Source organism: Thamnophis sirtalis, unplaced genomic scaffold (genome assembly GCF_051295495.1).
Source record: "Thamnophis sirtalis isolate CommonGarterSnake01/CBP01778 unplaced genomic scaffold, rThaSir2_p1.2 scaffold_3, whole genome shotgun sequence".
Taxonomy (NCBI): Eukaryota; Metazoa; Chordata; class Lepidosauria; order Squamata; family Natricidae; genus Thamnophis; species Thamnophis sirtalis.
In genome coordinates, this window is record NW_028261383.1 from 37,655,222 (window position 1) to 37,672,985 (window position 17,764).

Genomic DNA, 17,764 nt, shown 5'->3' on the forward strand with positions numbered 1-17,764 from the left:
TGTTACACAATAAGGAAAATAGAAGCAAAAACCTAGAGTTTTATGACTTTGGTTATCATGCCCAAAGCAAATTTCTAGCTCCTTTCATCAGAAAATATAATTGCAGTCCATCCAATATTTCATTGATTTAAAAACAAAAATATTATAAACAATTAAGTGGGTGGGGGAACAATATTTGGTGGGGTGGGGTTAAATATTTGACCAAATATATGCACGTTTTCCAACTTATTCTGACTGACTAATATACAGGCCAAAATGGGAATTATCTTGTAACATTATTGTTTCCTAATAAAATATTTGTCTTAAAGGGTAAGCATTGTTTTGCATATGGGAGTGGGGAATCAAACATTTTTCTAAATGGCAGATGATGGACACCTGTAAATTTAAAAAAAATGGTCCAGATCCTCCATGTTTCTGAAATCACAAAAATTATAAACAGAAATTCCTGTTCTGCTATCTTCAAGATGCATTGAATGTCAACATCAGTTTCATATTTTGACCATGGCAGACAAGTGGTAAGTAACCATGCAATGCTGTCTTTTACCCAATTAGAGTATTGGTAAATTTACCCCAAAATTATTTGCTTTGATGGTTTCCCAGGCAGGATTCCAGTTTGAGGCCATTATCCAGCCTTGTCTTTTAACTGGAAAAATTGGCAGAGTGACTTTTGTGGGTAAATTAATATGCATGCTTATTATTGGCCACCACATTCCCATAATAGCTATTTATATCAGCACCTCCAATCTGAAATCCTGATTCAGAACCCATATTTATGGGGCCAGATTTGGCTATGTCCCCCCCCCCCAAAGGATGCAAATTATGAGCATGCAGAGAAGGACAACATCCAACATCTTCCACCACTGCTGACAGTCATTAGTTGGTCTGGGGTAAGCAGGAAATCTCAGATCATCTCTTGACTGTGGATGGTGTAGGGGAATTTCTTCCCCTTTTCTGACAACCGAAAGAAAAATAATGACATGACAAATGGCAAACTAGAATGAAGTTTTCTGTGAACTTGCTGATAAAATAAAATTTTGCTGCTCAAAATAAACCCCTGAAATTTGTGATCTCTCTCTTTTGAAATGAATCAGAACTCTGCTTCCCGATTTGTAATAATATTTTTGCTTCTGCTATTTATGGAGGGAAAGTAGCACTCAGAATTTTCCACAGTGGAAAATCATCCTCGTTGACTTGTATTCCCCAGCACTGCACACACATGTCCCTGCGCGTGCACACACATGCACACATACTTCCTTCTGGTGTTAACTTGTAAATTCTAAATTTATCTGCATTCCTAAAGACTAAAAATACAAAAAGGAAGAACTTGTAATGCTGAACTTGCAGACAGTGCAAATCGGACCAAAAACTTTGGGGATAACTCATATCCTTTCCAAATGTTGCTGCTAATTTTTAGTATCTCATAGTCCCAGAAAGAAAGCAATGGCAAGCCATTTCTAAAATCTTGCTAAAAAACAAACAAACCCTGCAGGGACTTGTTTAGACAATGGCCAGGAATCAACACTGACTCAAAGGAATAAAAAAGAGAAAGAGAAATGATTAAATACGTAAGAAGCAATCCTTATTTAATCAAATGTTGGTTCTGTTTTAGGCCTACCTACTTTTAGGTATGCATTCCTGGGATATTATTCAATGGCCAAATGCATTCATCCACCAGAAATGTATTGCTTTCACCTAATCATTCTAATGCTGACTGCTCTGAAGAGCTGAACGCCAAGCGAGACTCAAATGTGACGGCAAAAACCTTTACACATTCAGTGAATTTGGTGTTTGAAATATCTAGCAATACATACAGAAGATCCTTTCAATTGGCAAGGAAGAGCTGATCACATGGAGAAAATAAGATGAGCACCCTACTTTCTCAACCTTATGTCAAAGAAAAAGAAGGAACTCTGGCTTTCAGGAACCACCTACTAAAGTAATAATTCACTTGGTGAAATTTGAAAGGTGTGCAAGAAAGGATAGTTTAAGGTTTTATTTGATACCTGGATTTGAAAATATGCTTTTGAAATTGAGGCCACTGGAGAAAAGTAGAAAATAAGAGGGTTAGATCCCTTAGATCCAGAACGTTTTAGTTTGGCCTCAATAGTTGAAGAGTGTTTTTAGATGATCATTTTAATTAAAAAGGAATCCTTAAAAAAAGCAGCATAAAGTGCCAACTATATATCAAAATTTATTTTGTACATGTGGTTTTAAAAAGGAAGCGGCCAAGGCCATGCAAGAGACAAAACAAAATAAGATCGCTGTTGAGACCAAGGAAGCTCAGCAAGTACAATCTTTCTTCCTTCTGTGTGGTTGATAAGCTGTAACTAAGAAAAAAAAATTAAAAGCAATATGCATCTTCTTTTTCTGCTGGTAAATAAGTAGAAAAAAATAAGGATGCTAATCCAAATAATGGCTTTGTCTTCATGTGGCACGCTCTTTCAAATATCCTGGACAGTTCGTGGTTTCCCTTGCTTCGCTGCCCAAATGTTGCTAAAAGCTCAGTTACCTTCAAATTGAGTTCGGCTTGTAATTATCTATCTATTTAAAGTGTGTGTGTTCCAGCATAATTGCCTCGAGCAATTTCAACCAAACTTGGTACACAGATGGAATGAGCTGCTCCCCGGAGCTTCGTATAATCCCCGACCTCTGGTCCTTCTGACACGCCCTAAAAAGTTGGCTTTTCCAGCAAGCTGGCCTGGCCTGAACAAAGTAAAATAAATGATTATTATTAATTTTAATCAAATTTTAAATGTTATTGTTAATCTTAATTGGGTTTGTTTTTTGGATACTCTAGCTAATTTTTTTTAACTTTTGTAATATGTGTCTTTTTAAATGTTGTACGCCGCCCTGAGTCCTTGTGAGAAGGGCGACGTATAAATCCAATAAACAAACAAACAAGATGACTTATTCTCTGGAAATAAATACTGTGGGGGTAAGATACCCCTAATGCCCCTCAGGGTATGTGTTCTGTTAAGATACTGTTGTGCCTTAAAATGGCTTCTACCATACTGCCGTAAAATGGCTTCTACTGTACAGCGCAGTGGAGTTGCCATGATAATGGCTTCAGATTACTTCACAAGGGGGCTCCCTCTGGTAAGGGGGAAAATCCAACATTAGAAATTACGTTTGGTCCAGGATTATTTTTGAGGACAAAATGTATGGGTTAGGATAAATAAATACCTGGGGAATGCCGGGTTATCGGCTAGTTACATCAATAAACCAATGTTGTTTTCTTAAGAACAAAATAGAAGTGGTCATGATCTGGAAAATATTTTGGATTTCCCAAGCCAGCTTCCTAATGATCCAAATTCTATCTGACCAAGCTGAATTTTCTTCAAAATTATTCAAGACCACCTAGGTGCTGTCCTAGATCACTCCCATAAATATGTCTCATTTTATGCAGGTGGTGTTTCCACAAGCCTGTCTCCAGTAAAAGATTCTACAGCAAACTTCCTTGATGGATTAATCGACATTATTAACTAAGCCAATAGCATCACAGAAGGAGTACAACTTTATGAGTTGCTCTTTCTTCTTGGCCGTCTGTGAAGATTACATAGCAGAAAAAGACAGTTACAAGCATTATTATGTCCACCATCTCTGAATGGCTAAAAACCTAGGATACCAATGGAAAAAATAAATCAAATAACTATAGAAAACATCACAAAGGCATTGAGATCTTTGGTAATTAAAAAAAACCCTCAACTATAAAAAAACAGTGCAGATATATAGAGCTTTGGATATTAAATAAACATGAAATATACAAACAAAAAATTCATTATCCACATTATTTGTATTTATTTTTGTCTGACAATGTTTTACTGCTTGTTTTGATAGCTTTCAAGTTTCCTCATGGTCTTATGAATGAATTTATCTAATGAAAGGCAGCTCTTGAGCTTTTGAATGAATCTTTGAAAAAGGAAAAATACTTTTCATACTAAAAATCATGAATTGGAAATCATGAATTGGAAACAAAAAAACTCTAGTACTGAATACTGCAGCTACCTAATGCTTAAGTGATCAAACCTATTTGCACAAACCCATATAAATAGACACATTTCCACCACAGAAAGACTTAAGGGCCAAAAACATGCATGTGAAAACAATACAGGTAGTCCTCGACTTACAACAGTTCATTTAGTGATCATTTGAAGATACAACAGCACTGGAAAAAGTGACTCACATGACCATTGCAGCATCCCCATGGTCACATGATCAAAATTCAGACTTGGCAAGTGACTCGTGATGGTTGCAGTGGGTCTGAGTCATGTGATCACCTTTTGCGACCTGACAAGCAAAGTCAATGGGAAAGCCAGCTTCACTTAACCACCCTGTTACTAAATTTACTGCAGTGATTCACTTAACTGTGGCAAGAAAGGTCGGAAAAATGACACCAAATTCACTTAACAGATGTCTCGCTTAGCAACAGATTTTTGGTTGTTGTGGTCGTAAGTCGAGGACTATCTGTATATGACTTGTTAGCATGCTGAACTGAATAGCAATGAAATACCGGTAGCTTTTCTTAACTGAAATGTGATTATATTTAGTTCAGAATATTAGTCCCTGCAAAACTACAATGCAATGGGATATCTCAAGACGGCACTTTTACTGTGGCATAAAGTTGTCAAGACTAAAGTTAATAATGCAGCAAAGGCCATAAAAGCTTCCGTTTGCTAACACACACACACACACACACACATCTATATTTTCAAATCGGGTTTCAAGATACAGGTCAGCGTTTCTCAAACTTGGCTGCTCTCAGATGTTTGGACTTCAACTCCTAGAATTCCCTAGTCACACATCTGAAAATTGGCTGTGGAATTCTGGGAGTTGAAGTCCTCCAGGCTTAAAGTTCCAAGGTTGGAGACCCCCGGTCTAAATCTTCCAAGGAGAAAGAAAAACACTACGAAAGTGCGCCTTGTTAGTCTATTTAACAACTGTACACAGACGTAAAGGGAGCAACTTCGAATTCACTTTTGAAGTAGACCAGTGAGAAGTGGCAAAACACGCCGTTCTATACAGATTTCCCCCACCCCAGGACTTTTCTTTCCCAACGTCACTTCCGTCAAACTCGTGCAAGGAAACCCCCTCGGTTCCTGCCCTCGCGAAGAGCGTCGTAGAGTGTTTCCCATCCGCCCCCCACCCTCTGTCGCTATGGAGACAGCCGACAGCCGGCTGCGCGTGTCAGAGACCCTGGCGGCGTTCAACGCCGTTCTGAGTGGAAAGGCCGGAGATGGAGCTCGTGCCTCCCTTTGGTTCAAAGAGAGCAGCGCCCGAAATTTACGGAGCCGGGACTTCCTGGCCCCCAAGGCCGCTCTGAGGGGCGCCTTCGCCAACGGACAGGTGGGGGCGGGGCTAAAATAGGGGCGGGGCATTGAGACGAAAAGGGCGGGCAGGCGGGCGGGAGGGGAAAAAAAGCCGGAACATTATTATTAAAAATCTGTAGAGATTCTCGGTCATCCAGCTCTGACAGGACAGTGGGGAATGGAAGGATTTATATTCCTTGCTGACAGCTGGTCATTTGCATCCTTTTAGAGGGCCATTGAGGCACTTGGGGGTTTATCTCTGTCATCAAGGTCACTTGAGTAGGGCTAATAGTTCCTGTAGTCTACAATTTTTCTTCATGTTCCCTCACTATTCAAAAGATGTTCATCCCAAATTGCGTAGCTAAAAGTCTGTAAGAGATTCTCAGTTATCCAGGTCATGGATGTCCCATGGTTATCAAATTCTTGCATTCCCACCATCCAGCCAAAGCCGAAGAAGCTTCTTAGATGAGATGCGAAACATCTTCAAAAGAAAAAACAAGAAAGTCTAGTTGCCTCCTGAAAAAACACCTTTGGGACAACCATAACCTGGATGAGTGAGAATCTCCATAGACTTTTCGCTACACAATTTGAGATGAATACCCTTCAAATGAATGGATTTCCAAAATAATTGCAGACTACAGGAACCAGGAGCATTACTCAAGTGACCCTGAGGACAGATAAACCTCCAGGTGGCCTCAGTTAACCTCTAAAAAGATGCAAATGACCAGCTGTCTGCAAGGAATATAAATCCTTCCATTTCCCCAACATCAGAGCTGAAGAAGCTTCTTGGATGAGAAGCGAAACGTCTTCGAAGAAAAATACAAGGAAATCCAGTTGCCTCCTGAAAAAAGCACCTTTGGGTTATAAGTTAACGTGCAAATGAGTTACATAGTTGCACCTGCCTGGCCTTGCCAGGTCTGTCTAAAGGCTAAATATTGCATGGATGAGAGGCCATTGCGAAACTTTGAGGCTGTAGGCTAATTTGGGAGGAACACAGAAATAAATTAGTTCTGTATTATTGTAAATTAATATTGCTTCAATATTGTGATATTGTAAAGTATATTGTAATATTATAAAGTATAATGCCTCAAAACTCAGGCTCTCTGTGTTTGACCTGGAACTGATGAGAAATTGATGGCTTAGTTTGAGAGACCTTTGTAAACGGATTCCTTTGCCCACCTGAAAATACAAATCACCAAGTAATTCAGGCACAGCAAAAAAACCCAACATTTATTAAGGGGAGGATCAAGTCTTTTTATAGGATAAAGAAACAAATGATACAAATGATATTTGGTATATGTGATACGTCAGAAAGCAAGTGGTCAAATAATGAAAGGATTATATGTGAATCTTGAACAATATCAAAACAATTATTCTACAGGTGCCAAATTTATGCATTGCATTACTCTTTCCCAGTTGGGTTTGCTGGGTTTGTATCTTTCCTAAAGTGTTCAAGGATTTTCAGAACATATTCTACCATTTAGTGTTCAGAAGTTATCATAATTCCAAAAGAAATGGCCTTGGCTAAGAAGAAGAAAAATATTTTCCTGAAGTTGGAAAAGAGGCCTAGACTCCCATGTTAAAAGTATTAATACCAACTTTTAAAATGCTATTAATGAAACCTAAAATTCTTAACCAAGTTGTTTATATATCTACCAATCTTCATGTGTTTCATTATTAACCATTTTCTTGGCTCATACAGTACACTGATTCATATCCTATCCAAATGGGTTGCATTTCCATGACATAGTAAGCTTAGTATTAACCTTGATTCTGCTTTTATGGTTTAGCAAATACAGTCTTGTTAAGTTACGGTTCAATGTAATATGTGAATCCAGACAGTGGGTTAATTCAATGATCAGATGGAACATACTGCATTGTGTGAACATAGCCCATTCTACAAAAGTCACAAAAGTTTACAGAACAGAAGCTTTGAGAATATGGAAGGAATGGGGTCACAGAACGAAAACAGAAATTCAGCAGTACACATACATACAATTTAATACAACAATAAAAGCAAATACAAAATAAACTCAGAAAGAGAATAGAAAGATAGAATAAAAATGTAAAGAATGTTTTTCAAAGCTTTAACCACCTCCTTTTGTATATTGAATAGTAAGTTCTTATCCAGATCATTCTCTTGTCATTTATGTTTCCACTTTAGCTTTCTTTTCTGTCTCATAATTCACACTTTTTTATTGCCCAATGTTCTAATATTTCTGCTTCAGGCAAAGTTTGTTTTATATTTATCACTCCTTCGTTAACATCTTTTGGGAATAGTATATCCGTAGAAGTAGACAACATTGTTGTTTCTGACATTATAGCTACAATTTCTGGTCCCATTCTTTAAAAATCTCCTGGAATATTTGTGTGATTTTGAGAATCCTTGTCAACAAAATCCAAAGACAATTTTTTTCCCTTTTCTTTTTTTGCCTGGAGTTTTTAGTCCCCTCTAGTGTTCAATTTCTGAAATCATCTCAAATCTCTGTTATGACTTAATATAGATAAATCAATTTGGTTCCCATGAAAAGCTATTTATTTCCAAAATCGCCAAACTGGTAAAATTATCAATATTCCAGATTTGACTATACTCTTAATTCATTTATAACTTTCTCGGATCAAAGTCTTGTTTAGCTTTTTGCCGTTTATTTCTAATTCTTTAAATTCTTAAACTTGTGATTAATTTATTTTGGTTCAAGAAAAAAGATAATTTCATCAGGTGGCTTTTCAAACTTGTCATTCTGAAAGTCTCTGATAGCATTAAGATAATTAAATAGGCAATTTTCCAAAGTGATTAGAAAGTGAGATTAGTTAACCCAATATCCTTTTTAAAAGCTCTACTGTAGTTGTGATGGCTTGATCCCTTTGTCTCCTGGCACTCAAATCAGTCAGACTGTTGTCCTGTGGTCTCCTCATGAGGAGCAGCCACCTGGAATACATGTGGGTAATCTCCCATCCCCACTTTTTTGGACATTTAATTCTTCCATCCATTGGAAGTCCAAAGTTCAAATGTATTTCTTAAAGCTTGTATAATAAATATAGAATTAATTTATTTTCTTTTGCATTCGTAGCAGAAACTAGCACCCCGTCATCTACAATGCCATTGTTGTAGTTTATTCTGGAGCTTTAAAATGAGAATATCTTTATTTCTAATGTGTGCCATGGTTGGTTTCTGTTCTTGAACAACTAGTACCAGAAAGATGTCAAATCTACTTGTCTTTTGTGTTTTATATTGTGATAGGTTCCCAAAGACATTGTTGAGAGTGTACTTTCATTGAAGTGCCCAGGAGTGCCTCCCATTCACAGCTGTCAAAATGTTCCAGCTGGACTGATTGTGCAATTGGATAGATCAAGAGTCTTTGAGCAGATTTTGACAGCTCTTTCTGTATACACAAAGGCTCCTTTGACATCCCAGGGACACTGCATCATCCTCAACTGTGTGCCCCTGCATGGACGGAAAGACGTGAAGTCACTCAGTCTGGGTCATCTGAGGGCCATCCTCATCACTGACCACTTGGCGGGCCTGCTCCAAGCTCAAGGGTTAGTGCATGGCATGAGCCTTTATTGTCAATCACTTTACAGCTTAGGTTCTAAAAACATATGACTTTCCTACTCCTTAAAGTCCTTTCATTTTGGGTTGTCAAGGTATTTATGAGATGAAAATTAGATGCACTTCCATTGGCTCATGGACCTTTAATCTATTATTCCATTATGCTGGTTTTCAGAGGTTTTTCTGCAAATTATATTAGCAGTGGTATGAATGCAATGATTGTGAGTTTGTTTGCTGTAGAATTCCTTTGTTTGTTTTGCTCAAACAGAATAAAAGTGCAGCTGGTTCCAGCTTTTGTCGATAAGGAAATCCATCAGTTCTTGCATCAGATACAAGTTGATTGGCCTTTGGGATCAGAAGCCTCTCGAGTTCCTGAGAATATTCTGGCCTTGAAGGAAATCCTTTGCCAATGTCAATATACTACATTTATCCAGGCAGACCAGGATGAAATTGTATGTAAACTGCACTTGAAAGAGTTCCTGGAGAAGCAAGAGGGATTGGAAGGCTATGACCCCAACTTAGATGTCTTTCTTGGTAAGTGGCTTACATTCCTTCGGATAATATATGGACAGATTGATTGATTGATTATATGCCATCAAGGTTTTTTTTTTACTCCTAGCAACCATATAGATACATTTTCTCCGTGATGAATATGGACAAATAGCATTATTATATCCAATGTTAATAAACAATGTTGTTTTTTTAAAAGAGAACTGGCAATCTGACAGACAGTCTGGTCCTGCAGTAATTACTGTTTTTTAAATGCTAAATGATTGGGAAGATTTTAAATTGTAAAGTCATTTCTCTTTGGGGTCTCAGTTCTATAATTGGAACATGATGGCTAAGAAAGCCCTATTTTTGACTTTCTTATTGTGAGCTAAACCCAGTCCTGCTCTACTGTTTATTGGTCAGATGGATGTTACACATGGGAAGGGTTTTATTGCTAGAGCTACAGAGCGTTTCAACTCCATATAATTAGGAATAAATAGTCCATGAAGTAGGACCTCCAGGATACATACGGTATACATATAGCGATTTCAGCCTGAGTGTTCTTTTGGTTCTCCTTTTGGGTTTCAGTAACAGAAGAGAAGTTGCACCATGTGGCTGAGCTCCAGCGTGTGGCCCAGCAATGCACAGTGAGTAGATTGACAAAGGTTTGGCTCATGGTGGGTGGAAGTAGCAGTCTTACCTGTTTATGACTCTCCTGGGAACTGCTCTTCTTCTCCAGGAGGCTGTGCCACAAGTTTGCTGTAGTATTGTGCATATTGTGAACAATGAGGAAGCATTCCAGCAGCAGAAGGTGGATCTATTGTGGAGATTAGTAGCACAACCACAATCTTTCACAACTCACCAGGTATGGAATGGTCTGTCTTCTGGGAAGGTTTTTTTCCAAATCAATATTGATTCCGGATGACTTCCTGTACAAGTTCCTGCAGTTATGTTGGCAAGACTTTCATAAGCGATCTGCCTTAGCCTTCTCCTTCCTACGGCTGATAGAGAGTTACTGGACCAATCATAAACTGGCATTGTGTCTAAAGTGGAACTAGAACTCTCAGTCTCCCCTTTTCTGGCCTGTGGCCTTAGCCACTATCCCAAACTGGCTTCTGGGAAGGATATACTGTATACAATACAATCAAACTTTTCCTACTAATTGGGTTGCCTTAAGAAAAGATGACATACTTCTTTGTGTCATCACTAAAGCTAGCCTTTCTCATGCTCAGCCCATTCCAGCAACCCTGTTCTGTGACTTTTGCTAAACAGGTATCCTATCTACCCCAAAACACCTACTCCTCTGTTACATGTTAGCATCCTTTTATAAAAAGTGAAAAGCAACTTAATGATGGAAAGTAATGTCAGGAGATTGCTTGTGATTAGTGGTTGCTATTTTTTTTTAAATTTCTTAGAAACACCTTGTCTGTGGGCCTGTGAAAATTACCTGCACTGATTCTTGCATGAATGCTTTTCAGTACTACCAGTAAGTTCCCATTCTCTCTCATGATTTCTGCACAGTATTGTTGAATTCCACTTATGTCAGCAGACAGATTTTCCTTCTGACACTGTTACTTGGATGCTCCAGAAGGTAAGGTGTGGCACAGCAGCTCACAAAGCAGAGCAACCCCTGTTTTACTATCGGTTGAACTTGCCTGATTTGTCAAAATCTGTAACCTCCTTCTATAGTAGAGTCCCTGAAAAAGCTCCAAGAAATGGAAAGGCAGGTTTAGTAGTCTTGAACTAGCAGGACAGTCTTGTTGGTGGGTAGAATTCTGTCTTTTCCTCATTTCACGCCGAAACTCTCAGTTTCAATACTAGAGTCAGACCTGACAAAAAGGGCAGACTTCTTCCTGAGAAAATAAGGGTTCTACATCGGATCAACTTTGGCAGCCAATAATACAAAGAGAGAATAAATACAAGAAAAATACTCTTTCCCCTTGGCATAAATGTTCAGTATTTTGGTAAAAGAGAAGCGTGTGGCTGGTCTGAGAAAATACCTTAAGAGACATCTTGGGAAGACTCCTGTTGGATCACAGAACTTAGACAAGTGAATGGCAGCATCAGCTTTGAGCCTGCCTATAACAGAGCCACCTGGAAAACACTATCAGACAGGTAGTTGGGGTTAATGATTAGCAGAAGATGGGCCAACAGTCCCACCCACACTGGTCCAGGGCTGTAGTTGTACCCCCCCCCCCTTTCCATGTGTCTTAGCAGCTATAGATAGTTACAGTAGAACATACAATAAAGGAAAAGTTGGAGCATTATGAAATGAATACGTGGAGGAAGGGGAATTCTTGTTGGAAAGATTCTTAAGTCCATTTTTTAACTATTGTAGTAGAAGAAGAAGAGTTAATCTTTTCTTTTCCATCTTTCAGTGAACAGAAGGGTACCTCATGATAAATTTACTGTTTTGAAAATAGCAGCAGTGATATTGTAGGCAGTAAGCCAAATACACAAACATGCATGGTTTATTTAGCTGAGATCTTGCTGTTTGTAACTTGTAGACTACGACACTCCCAGATGTATAAAGCTTCAGTGCTGAAATATGGAGATCTCTCTAAAGGTAATTGTCTATCCCTTCATGTATAATCATCACTTCCCTCTCATTTTATTGTGCTCCGTTTTGAAAACTAAGATGTTTCCCTCAAGAGAATAATGGTGATGTATTTTCTTGCTGGATGACAACTTGTTTTAGTTGGAATAAGGGGAAATATGTATTATATAATTTATTTGACTTGTTAGATTTGTGTCTCAGCTTTTTTCCAGGAGAGAATTGATGCCTGTATACCATCCTCATAGCAATTCTGTGAGGAATTGCTGTGGGCTGAGAGAATGTTTTTGGGCTCAGAGTTATCCAGTGTGCTTCTGTTCCTGATTTGAACTTTGGACTTTTATGCAGCAATAAAAGGCTCAAAAGAACACACTTTATATAGAGAGATTCTGTTAAACCTCTTCATTAACTACTTAAGCATTACATACACACATTTTCATACTCCTTTGCCTTGTTGCACCCAGGTGAGGAGGAACCAGGGAAGTTGGGAGCTTTCGGTAACATTCCATCTCAATTGCTGTAGACAAATAGAGCATCCTTTATCTGGAGAGATAAAAAGCCTTCCTCTTTATCTTTTGACAGTGACATTCTGTTATCATTCCATCATGTGGTTGTCCTGCTACCAGGATCCTGAGTCAAACATCAGTTGGTACATGGTGTGAACTTTTGGTCTCAGGGTTGACTTCCCTGCCTTTTTACCTTGTTTGATTCTACATATATGCATTATTTTTCTAATTATTTTCTAATTATTTTCCGTTCTGTCTACCCCATTCAATATTTTAGTTCTGTTAACTCTTCCATGGCTGTATGTTACCTTGAATATAGACGTTGCCAGTCACACTTTCAGTTTCATTGCCTGTCCAGCTGCTTGAAATACTTTCTTATGGGCCTTGTTGAGTTTTCTAGTTCTTACATTCAACTTCAGAAGGAAATCAAAGGCTTCCCCTTCTAGATCCACAATCGTCTTTGCTGATATGCACAATATATAAATCTGATTAATTGATAAAATAAATTATTGAGGGATAAGTTCCATAGAAGGTTTTTTTTCATTTATGATGAATAGCTCTTTTTTCCTCTGATGTGCTTTTCGCAGATGCCTCCTGGACCAAAGTAATCAGCGTACTGACATCAGCTGCTATCCGATTTGAGATGCTGAGTATAATTCATCAGAATCAGGTAAGCAGTGTGGTTCAGCCCCTCAGTAGAAATAGTAAATTTCCTTCTGTGCAACTGAAATGTGGAATAATTTTGAAAACACACACATTTATATATAGAATAAACAGTTTATGCTAATCCAGCATAAGGAAAGAATGCTGTATTATAAACATAACATGTGGTTATAAACTTAGCTAAATTTGCATAATTCTGTTGAATTTGTTGGCATGGGAATGAATTATAAGATTAGTGGACTTGTTTATACTCCTATATTACAGATGAAGCTGAACATGAATTATGAGAAAAGAGAATTATATCTATTCTAGTAGCTTTTTCTGTCTTAAAGTTTTTCAGATATAAATGTTTTTGTTCTGGTGTTATGTATGGTATGATGGGAAATAACATTCATAACATCAGGGGATCCACAAGGGGGAAGGCAATGGTATATGGGATACCGAACAGAGATTGCTATCACATTGATAAATTGGGGGGGGGGGGGCGGCGGCGAAGAGAGCAAGAGTGAATCAATGCAATGTCACTTCTTGGTAAAGAGCAATTTTAGCAATTACTTCAGGCTGCTGGATGTGTTAGACACTGCAACTGGCCTTTCCCAACCTGACTAGGCATTCTGGGAGTTTCAGTTCAGTCCCAAGATAGTTGGGGTCACGAGAAGGAAAAAGGCTAAATAAAAACATATATAGACTGATTGGTGTCTTAATGCAGCAGAGCCCAGCTAGTAGTTTGTGTACTGTAAGGTGGGATTGAGGTTAAGAAACATCAAGTCTTCCTTGGTGGGATCTACATTCTCTGGCAATCTGGGCCTAAAATAGAAAAAAACGGAGAACCATGTCTGGAAGCTGAGTCATGGCCATTGGACTTTTTTCTTGTTGGTTTGGAAACTTTTTCTGCTTATCCAAGTAGCTTCTTCAGTCTGATGAGAATTTAATAATCTTCATCATCTGAGAACCAGGGCTATAGTATTTTCTTTTAATTCATTTCTCACAGTGGAACCTTGATTTAGATGATCTACAGGCAAGATTATGGGAGCAGAGATCAGGAACTCCTTGGCAATCGGACTAGAGCAGGGTTGTCAAACCTGCGAGCTAGATGCGTCACGTGCCTCCACCCAGTTTAACAAAGGGGGGGGAGTACTAATAGGTCACCGTGACGCTGCTGTGACAATACAAGTTTGACACCCCTGGATTAGAACCTTACTTACTTTCTTGCCCACAGAATTTTTTTTTGCTCCCTCAGGTTTTCTTGGATGTAGAAGAAAGTAATATCTCTATGAAGGGGACCAAAGGTGGAGCCTTTGTGATGTATAATTGTGCTCGACTTGCCACGCTCTTTGAAACATACCAGAGATCAGTAGAACAAGGTGAAAGTATTCTTGGCGTGTATGCTGGATTCGCCCATGTTTCTGCTTGGCTGAATTGGCAGTCTTTGCTTTATTTTGAAAGAACCCACTCATCTCCTGTTTAACCTAATTGTTTACATACAGCAATATAAATATAGAGTGGTTTGCAATACAGTACAGCAATCTGCTAAATTTGTTAAGTAATTTTAAGTGTGTAAGTGGAGGAATGTACAATAGAAAGCTTAATAAATGGCATACAATTTGCATTGGGTTGTTAGAGTATTTATATTATGGATACAAAAGGAAATAGTGGATCACCAATCTTCCATCATGCTACTACAGTGCATTAACTTAATTTTGTTTCCAACTCTGACTAATCTTCTTACATTTCTTTCTTACTGATATCTAATATCTGCCATCCAATTCAGGTCTGTATCCAGTCTTTCCCCAGTCATCTGAACTGAACTACTCCTCTCTCAGGGAAGAGGTGAGCAAAGAATTACAAAGACCCAGGCCTGGAGACCTCTCTAGAGTCAATTGAATAGTCCAATATGTTGAAAGTGAAAACTTCATTTTCTGGATAAAAGATAGTTTTACCTAATTCCCCAATAAAAGATTGCTCCCAGTGATTTGCCATCTACAATCAGTGTATGTAATCTAGTGTGTGTGTGTGTATAGTATATATATAATATAAATATAAAATCACAGTAAGAGGGAACACCTATTGCACAGACGTTGGCTGCTGAAATTTTCTGGTGTTTGTTGTAGCAGGAATCTCCTTGGTTGATCATTTCCCTCCTAGTTTGCAATCTAGAACAGAAAGTTTTCCTTTTTTCCCTTCCTTCCTTTCCTTCTTTTTCCTTCCCCATAACATATATACAGTCCCTCCTCATGACACCCCACTCTTTCCCCCCATTCTTTTGCTTAAACAGTGTCGAGGGAAAGATTGCTGATCCAGTACTTTGTTTATAGCATGGAAGTGGGAAAAACAAACATTTTGGGAGTGGCTCGTGGTTTCCACTCTTCCCCATCCTATTCAGTAATGATCCCGATGAAGCCAGGATTGATGCTTCTACTTGCTAGGTGCAATATGGAAATAGCAAATGGAATGGATTCTGTTGGACTAACCCAGGCCTCCGCTCTTTGTTTTCTCTAGGGGGAGTGGCTCCTGTTATTCAATAGCATCCTGCCTTTCCAGGAGGTCTTGACTCTCGTAACACAGCTCCTGCTCCCCAGTGGTGGGCTAAGGATAACAGTTAACACGGAGGCGGTAAGATGGGATATTGCATAGCAGAATGTTATGGCTTCTTTCCCTTCCTTCATCTTGTTTGGGTTTTTTCATGCTTTGGGGAATGATTTTAGCATGATATTCCAAATCCCAAACACTTAATTGCTGTTGAAGTTCAAACTCCAAATGGGGGAGAATTTTTTTCATTTCAGAGGCTGCTTTGATCGGGATAGTTATTAAATTCCTAGGCATTAGATTCAGTCTCTGTGATTGCCAATTAAAAAAGACCTCAGATAGCATTTTTGGAGAAATGTTTCATCAACTTCTAGACACCAACTGTCAGCAACCCTAATTCTCCCAAGGTATTTGTACTAAGAGAAATGGAACTATCTCACTTTTGTTATATTATAGATTTGCAAGTTCCTGATTCAGCTAAGCATGGATTTCAGTTCCTACTACAACCGAGTACACATTCTTGGGGTAAGTGATCTGGGAAGGATATGAAGATACATAAAATTCAGAACATAAGTCCAAAACGCACCATTTAAAGCCACTCATTATAGCAAATAGAAAAAAATGGTGGGTTTACTGTGAGCCAATGTGAGACTTAAAGCACTATGAATCATTTAACCTGGCTTATCTGCCTGTCCCGTTACCTATAGCATGGAGACTCCTACAAAACCTTTTATATGATAAACTCCTTTTCTCTCATTCCCAACCCATCATGGAGAAAGGCTGAATTCATCCTTTCCCTCTCTGCTGGCCAAAGGTTCCGTAACACTGGAAAATCCCATTGCACAGAAAATGTCTTACTGGTTACTAAAAATGAAATTCTCCCATTATGGCTATTGTGTGAATCCAGCTCATATATGGATGGCGAAATGCATCTTTTCCAAGCAGAGCCACAGAAAAAAAGAAAAAGGAGAACATGAAAGGATTTCATCCCTTTTTCTCCCCCCCCCCCCAAAGAAAGTGGTCTCTGTGCCTCTCCACACCATCTTGATCATTACTTCTGCCTCCCAACAGGAGCCACGTCCCCATTTGTTCAGCCAGATGTTTGCCCGGTTGCAGCTGATGAGAGCTGTGAGGGAAGTGTTCCACAGCGCCCTGGCCACCTTCCACCTACCTCCTCTAAGTCAGATCTGATCAGATTGGTTTCATACCTGAGCGTGGGAACTGCCTCCACCTCCCTTTGGTGAAGAAGGGGAGTTCATTCCTATGAGAGGGAGAATGAAGCATGGGATGTTACACTATACTGATTAATGGACAGCTACTCAGTATATCCTTGCAGGACACATGTTTTGTTAATGCTCTGAACTGATAAAAACAGGGCACATAAACTTCTTCTGAAATGATTCAGAAAGTCTTGGAAGATAATGGATTGCGGTCATGGAACAGAGAAAGAGGCACGTATCTTGTATTATAATTGCCTTGTTTCTGAAGTTCGTTTCAGATCCCACTGGATTTAAACAGTGTTAAGAATCCTTAATCCAAATGAATAGAAAGCTGGTGAATGCAAATGACTTGTTTACTTACATGTTTTTAAATTCTGTTCTAAAATTGGAAACATTTATTTTCATACAATTAAAAAAAAGTTGATACCAGTAGCAGGGCAAGAGTATGTGTAAATAAAATAACACAGACACATGGAGATCTGTGACTGCAGTTCCTCGAGGGTTCCCTGTACAAGCTCTTCTGTGCTTTTTTACTAATTTTATCTAAGCATCAGGTGGTGGCTCAGTTATAGTATTGCTCTACGGCTTATGAAAAGACAAGGAAAGCAGGTTGAGATTATAATCAGCAACCTGCTCAGCATCTGCTCTCATGAACCATAACATTGTAATGCAATAAAATGTGTGCTACCCACCTTTATTTTTCTCCTCATGTGCCCATCACATGGCCCATCAGATAGTATTGATGTAGTGGATATCACAGTTCTTTGTGTAGGGTGGTGAGTTCAGCATCTTCTTTGGGGAAATGTGGTCAATGATAGACATTAATTATTGCCACTGTTTCATCAGACCAACGAGTGATTTATATTGTAGCCAATCTTGATGGTCACAATGTGGTGGCAACTTGAAGGGCAGGGTGAAATTGCAGCTGAAATTGAGATCCTGGGACCATG

General features: G+C 38.8%; 1 protein-coding gene across 5 annotated transcripts; it reads left to right on the plus strand.

Moving 5' to 3' along the window:
* Nucleotides 1–5,085: 5,085 nt before the first annotated feature.
* DALRD3 (DALR anticodon binding domain containing 3) lies at nt 5,086–17,243 on the plus strand. 5 transcript variants are annotated; one of them, XM_087708724.1, is made up of 13 exons: nt 5,086–5,343; nt 8,548–8,846; nt 9,125–9,390; nt 9,934–9,992; nt 10,085–10,210; nt 10,761–10,831; nt 11,853–11,911; nt 12,993–13,075; nt 14,288–14,432; nt 14,840–14,898; nt 15,568–15,681; nt 16,051–16,119; nt 16,666–17,243. In XM_087708724.1, the coding sequence occupies exons 1-13, from the start codon at nt 5,155–5,157 to the stop codon at nt 16,783–16,785; spliced, it is 1,659 nt and encodes a 552-aa protein (XP_087564850.1). In that variant the 5' UTR covers nt 5,086–5,154; the 3' UTR covers nt 16,786–17,243. The 5 variants fall into 5 exon arrangements, with proteins under 5 accessions (XP_087564850.1, XP_013919120.2, XP_087564852.1 ...); XM_014063645.2 differs by having other exon boundaries at nt 14,309–14,432; XM_087708726.1 differs by having other exon boundaries at nt 16,051–16,161; nt 16,664–16,800.
* The last annotated feature ends 521 nt before the right edge of the window (nt 17,244–17,764 follow it).

What these genes read in the sequence shown, in the direction of transcription:
- DALRD3 (XM_087708724.1), top strand. Translation starts at nt 5,155, where the DNA reads ATGGAGACAGCCGACAGCCGGCTGCGCGTGTCAGAGACCCTGGCGGCG. An exon ending in AATGCTTTTCAGTACTACCA is followed by an intron (nt 10,832 to 11,852) that starts GTAAGTTCCCAT and finishes TGTAACTTGTAG; the next exon opens with ACTACGACACTCCCAGATGT. An exon ending in CCAGAGATCAGTAGAACAAG is followed by an intron (nt 14,433 to 14,839) that starts GTGAAAGTATTC and finishes CATCCAATTCAG; the next exon opens with GTCTGTATCCAGTCTTTCCC.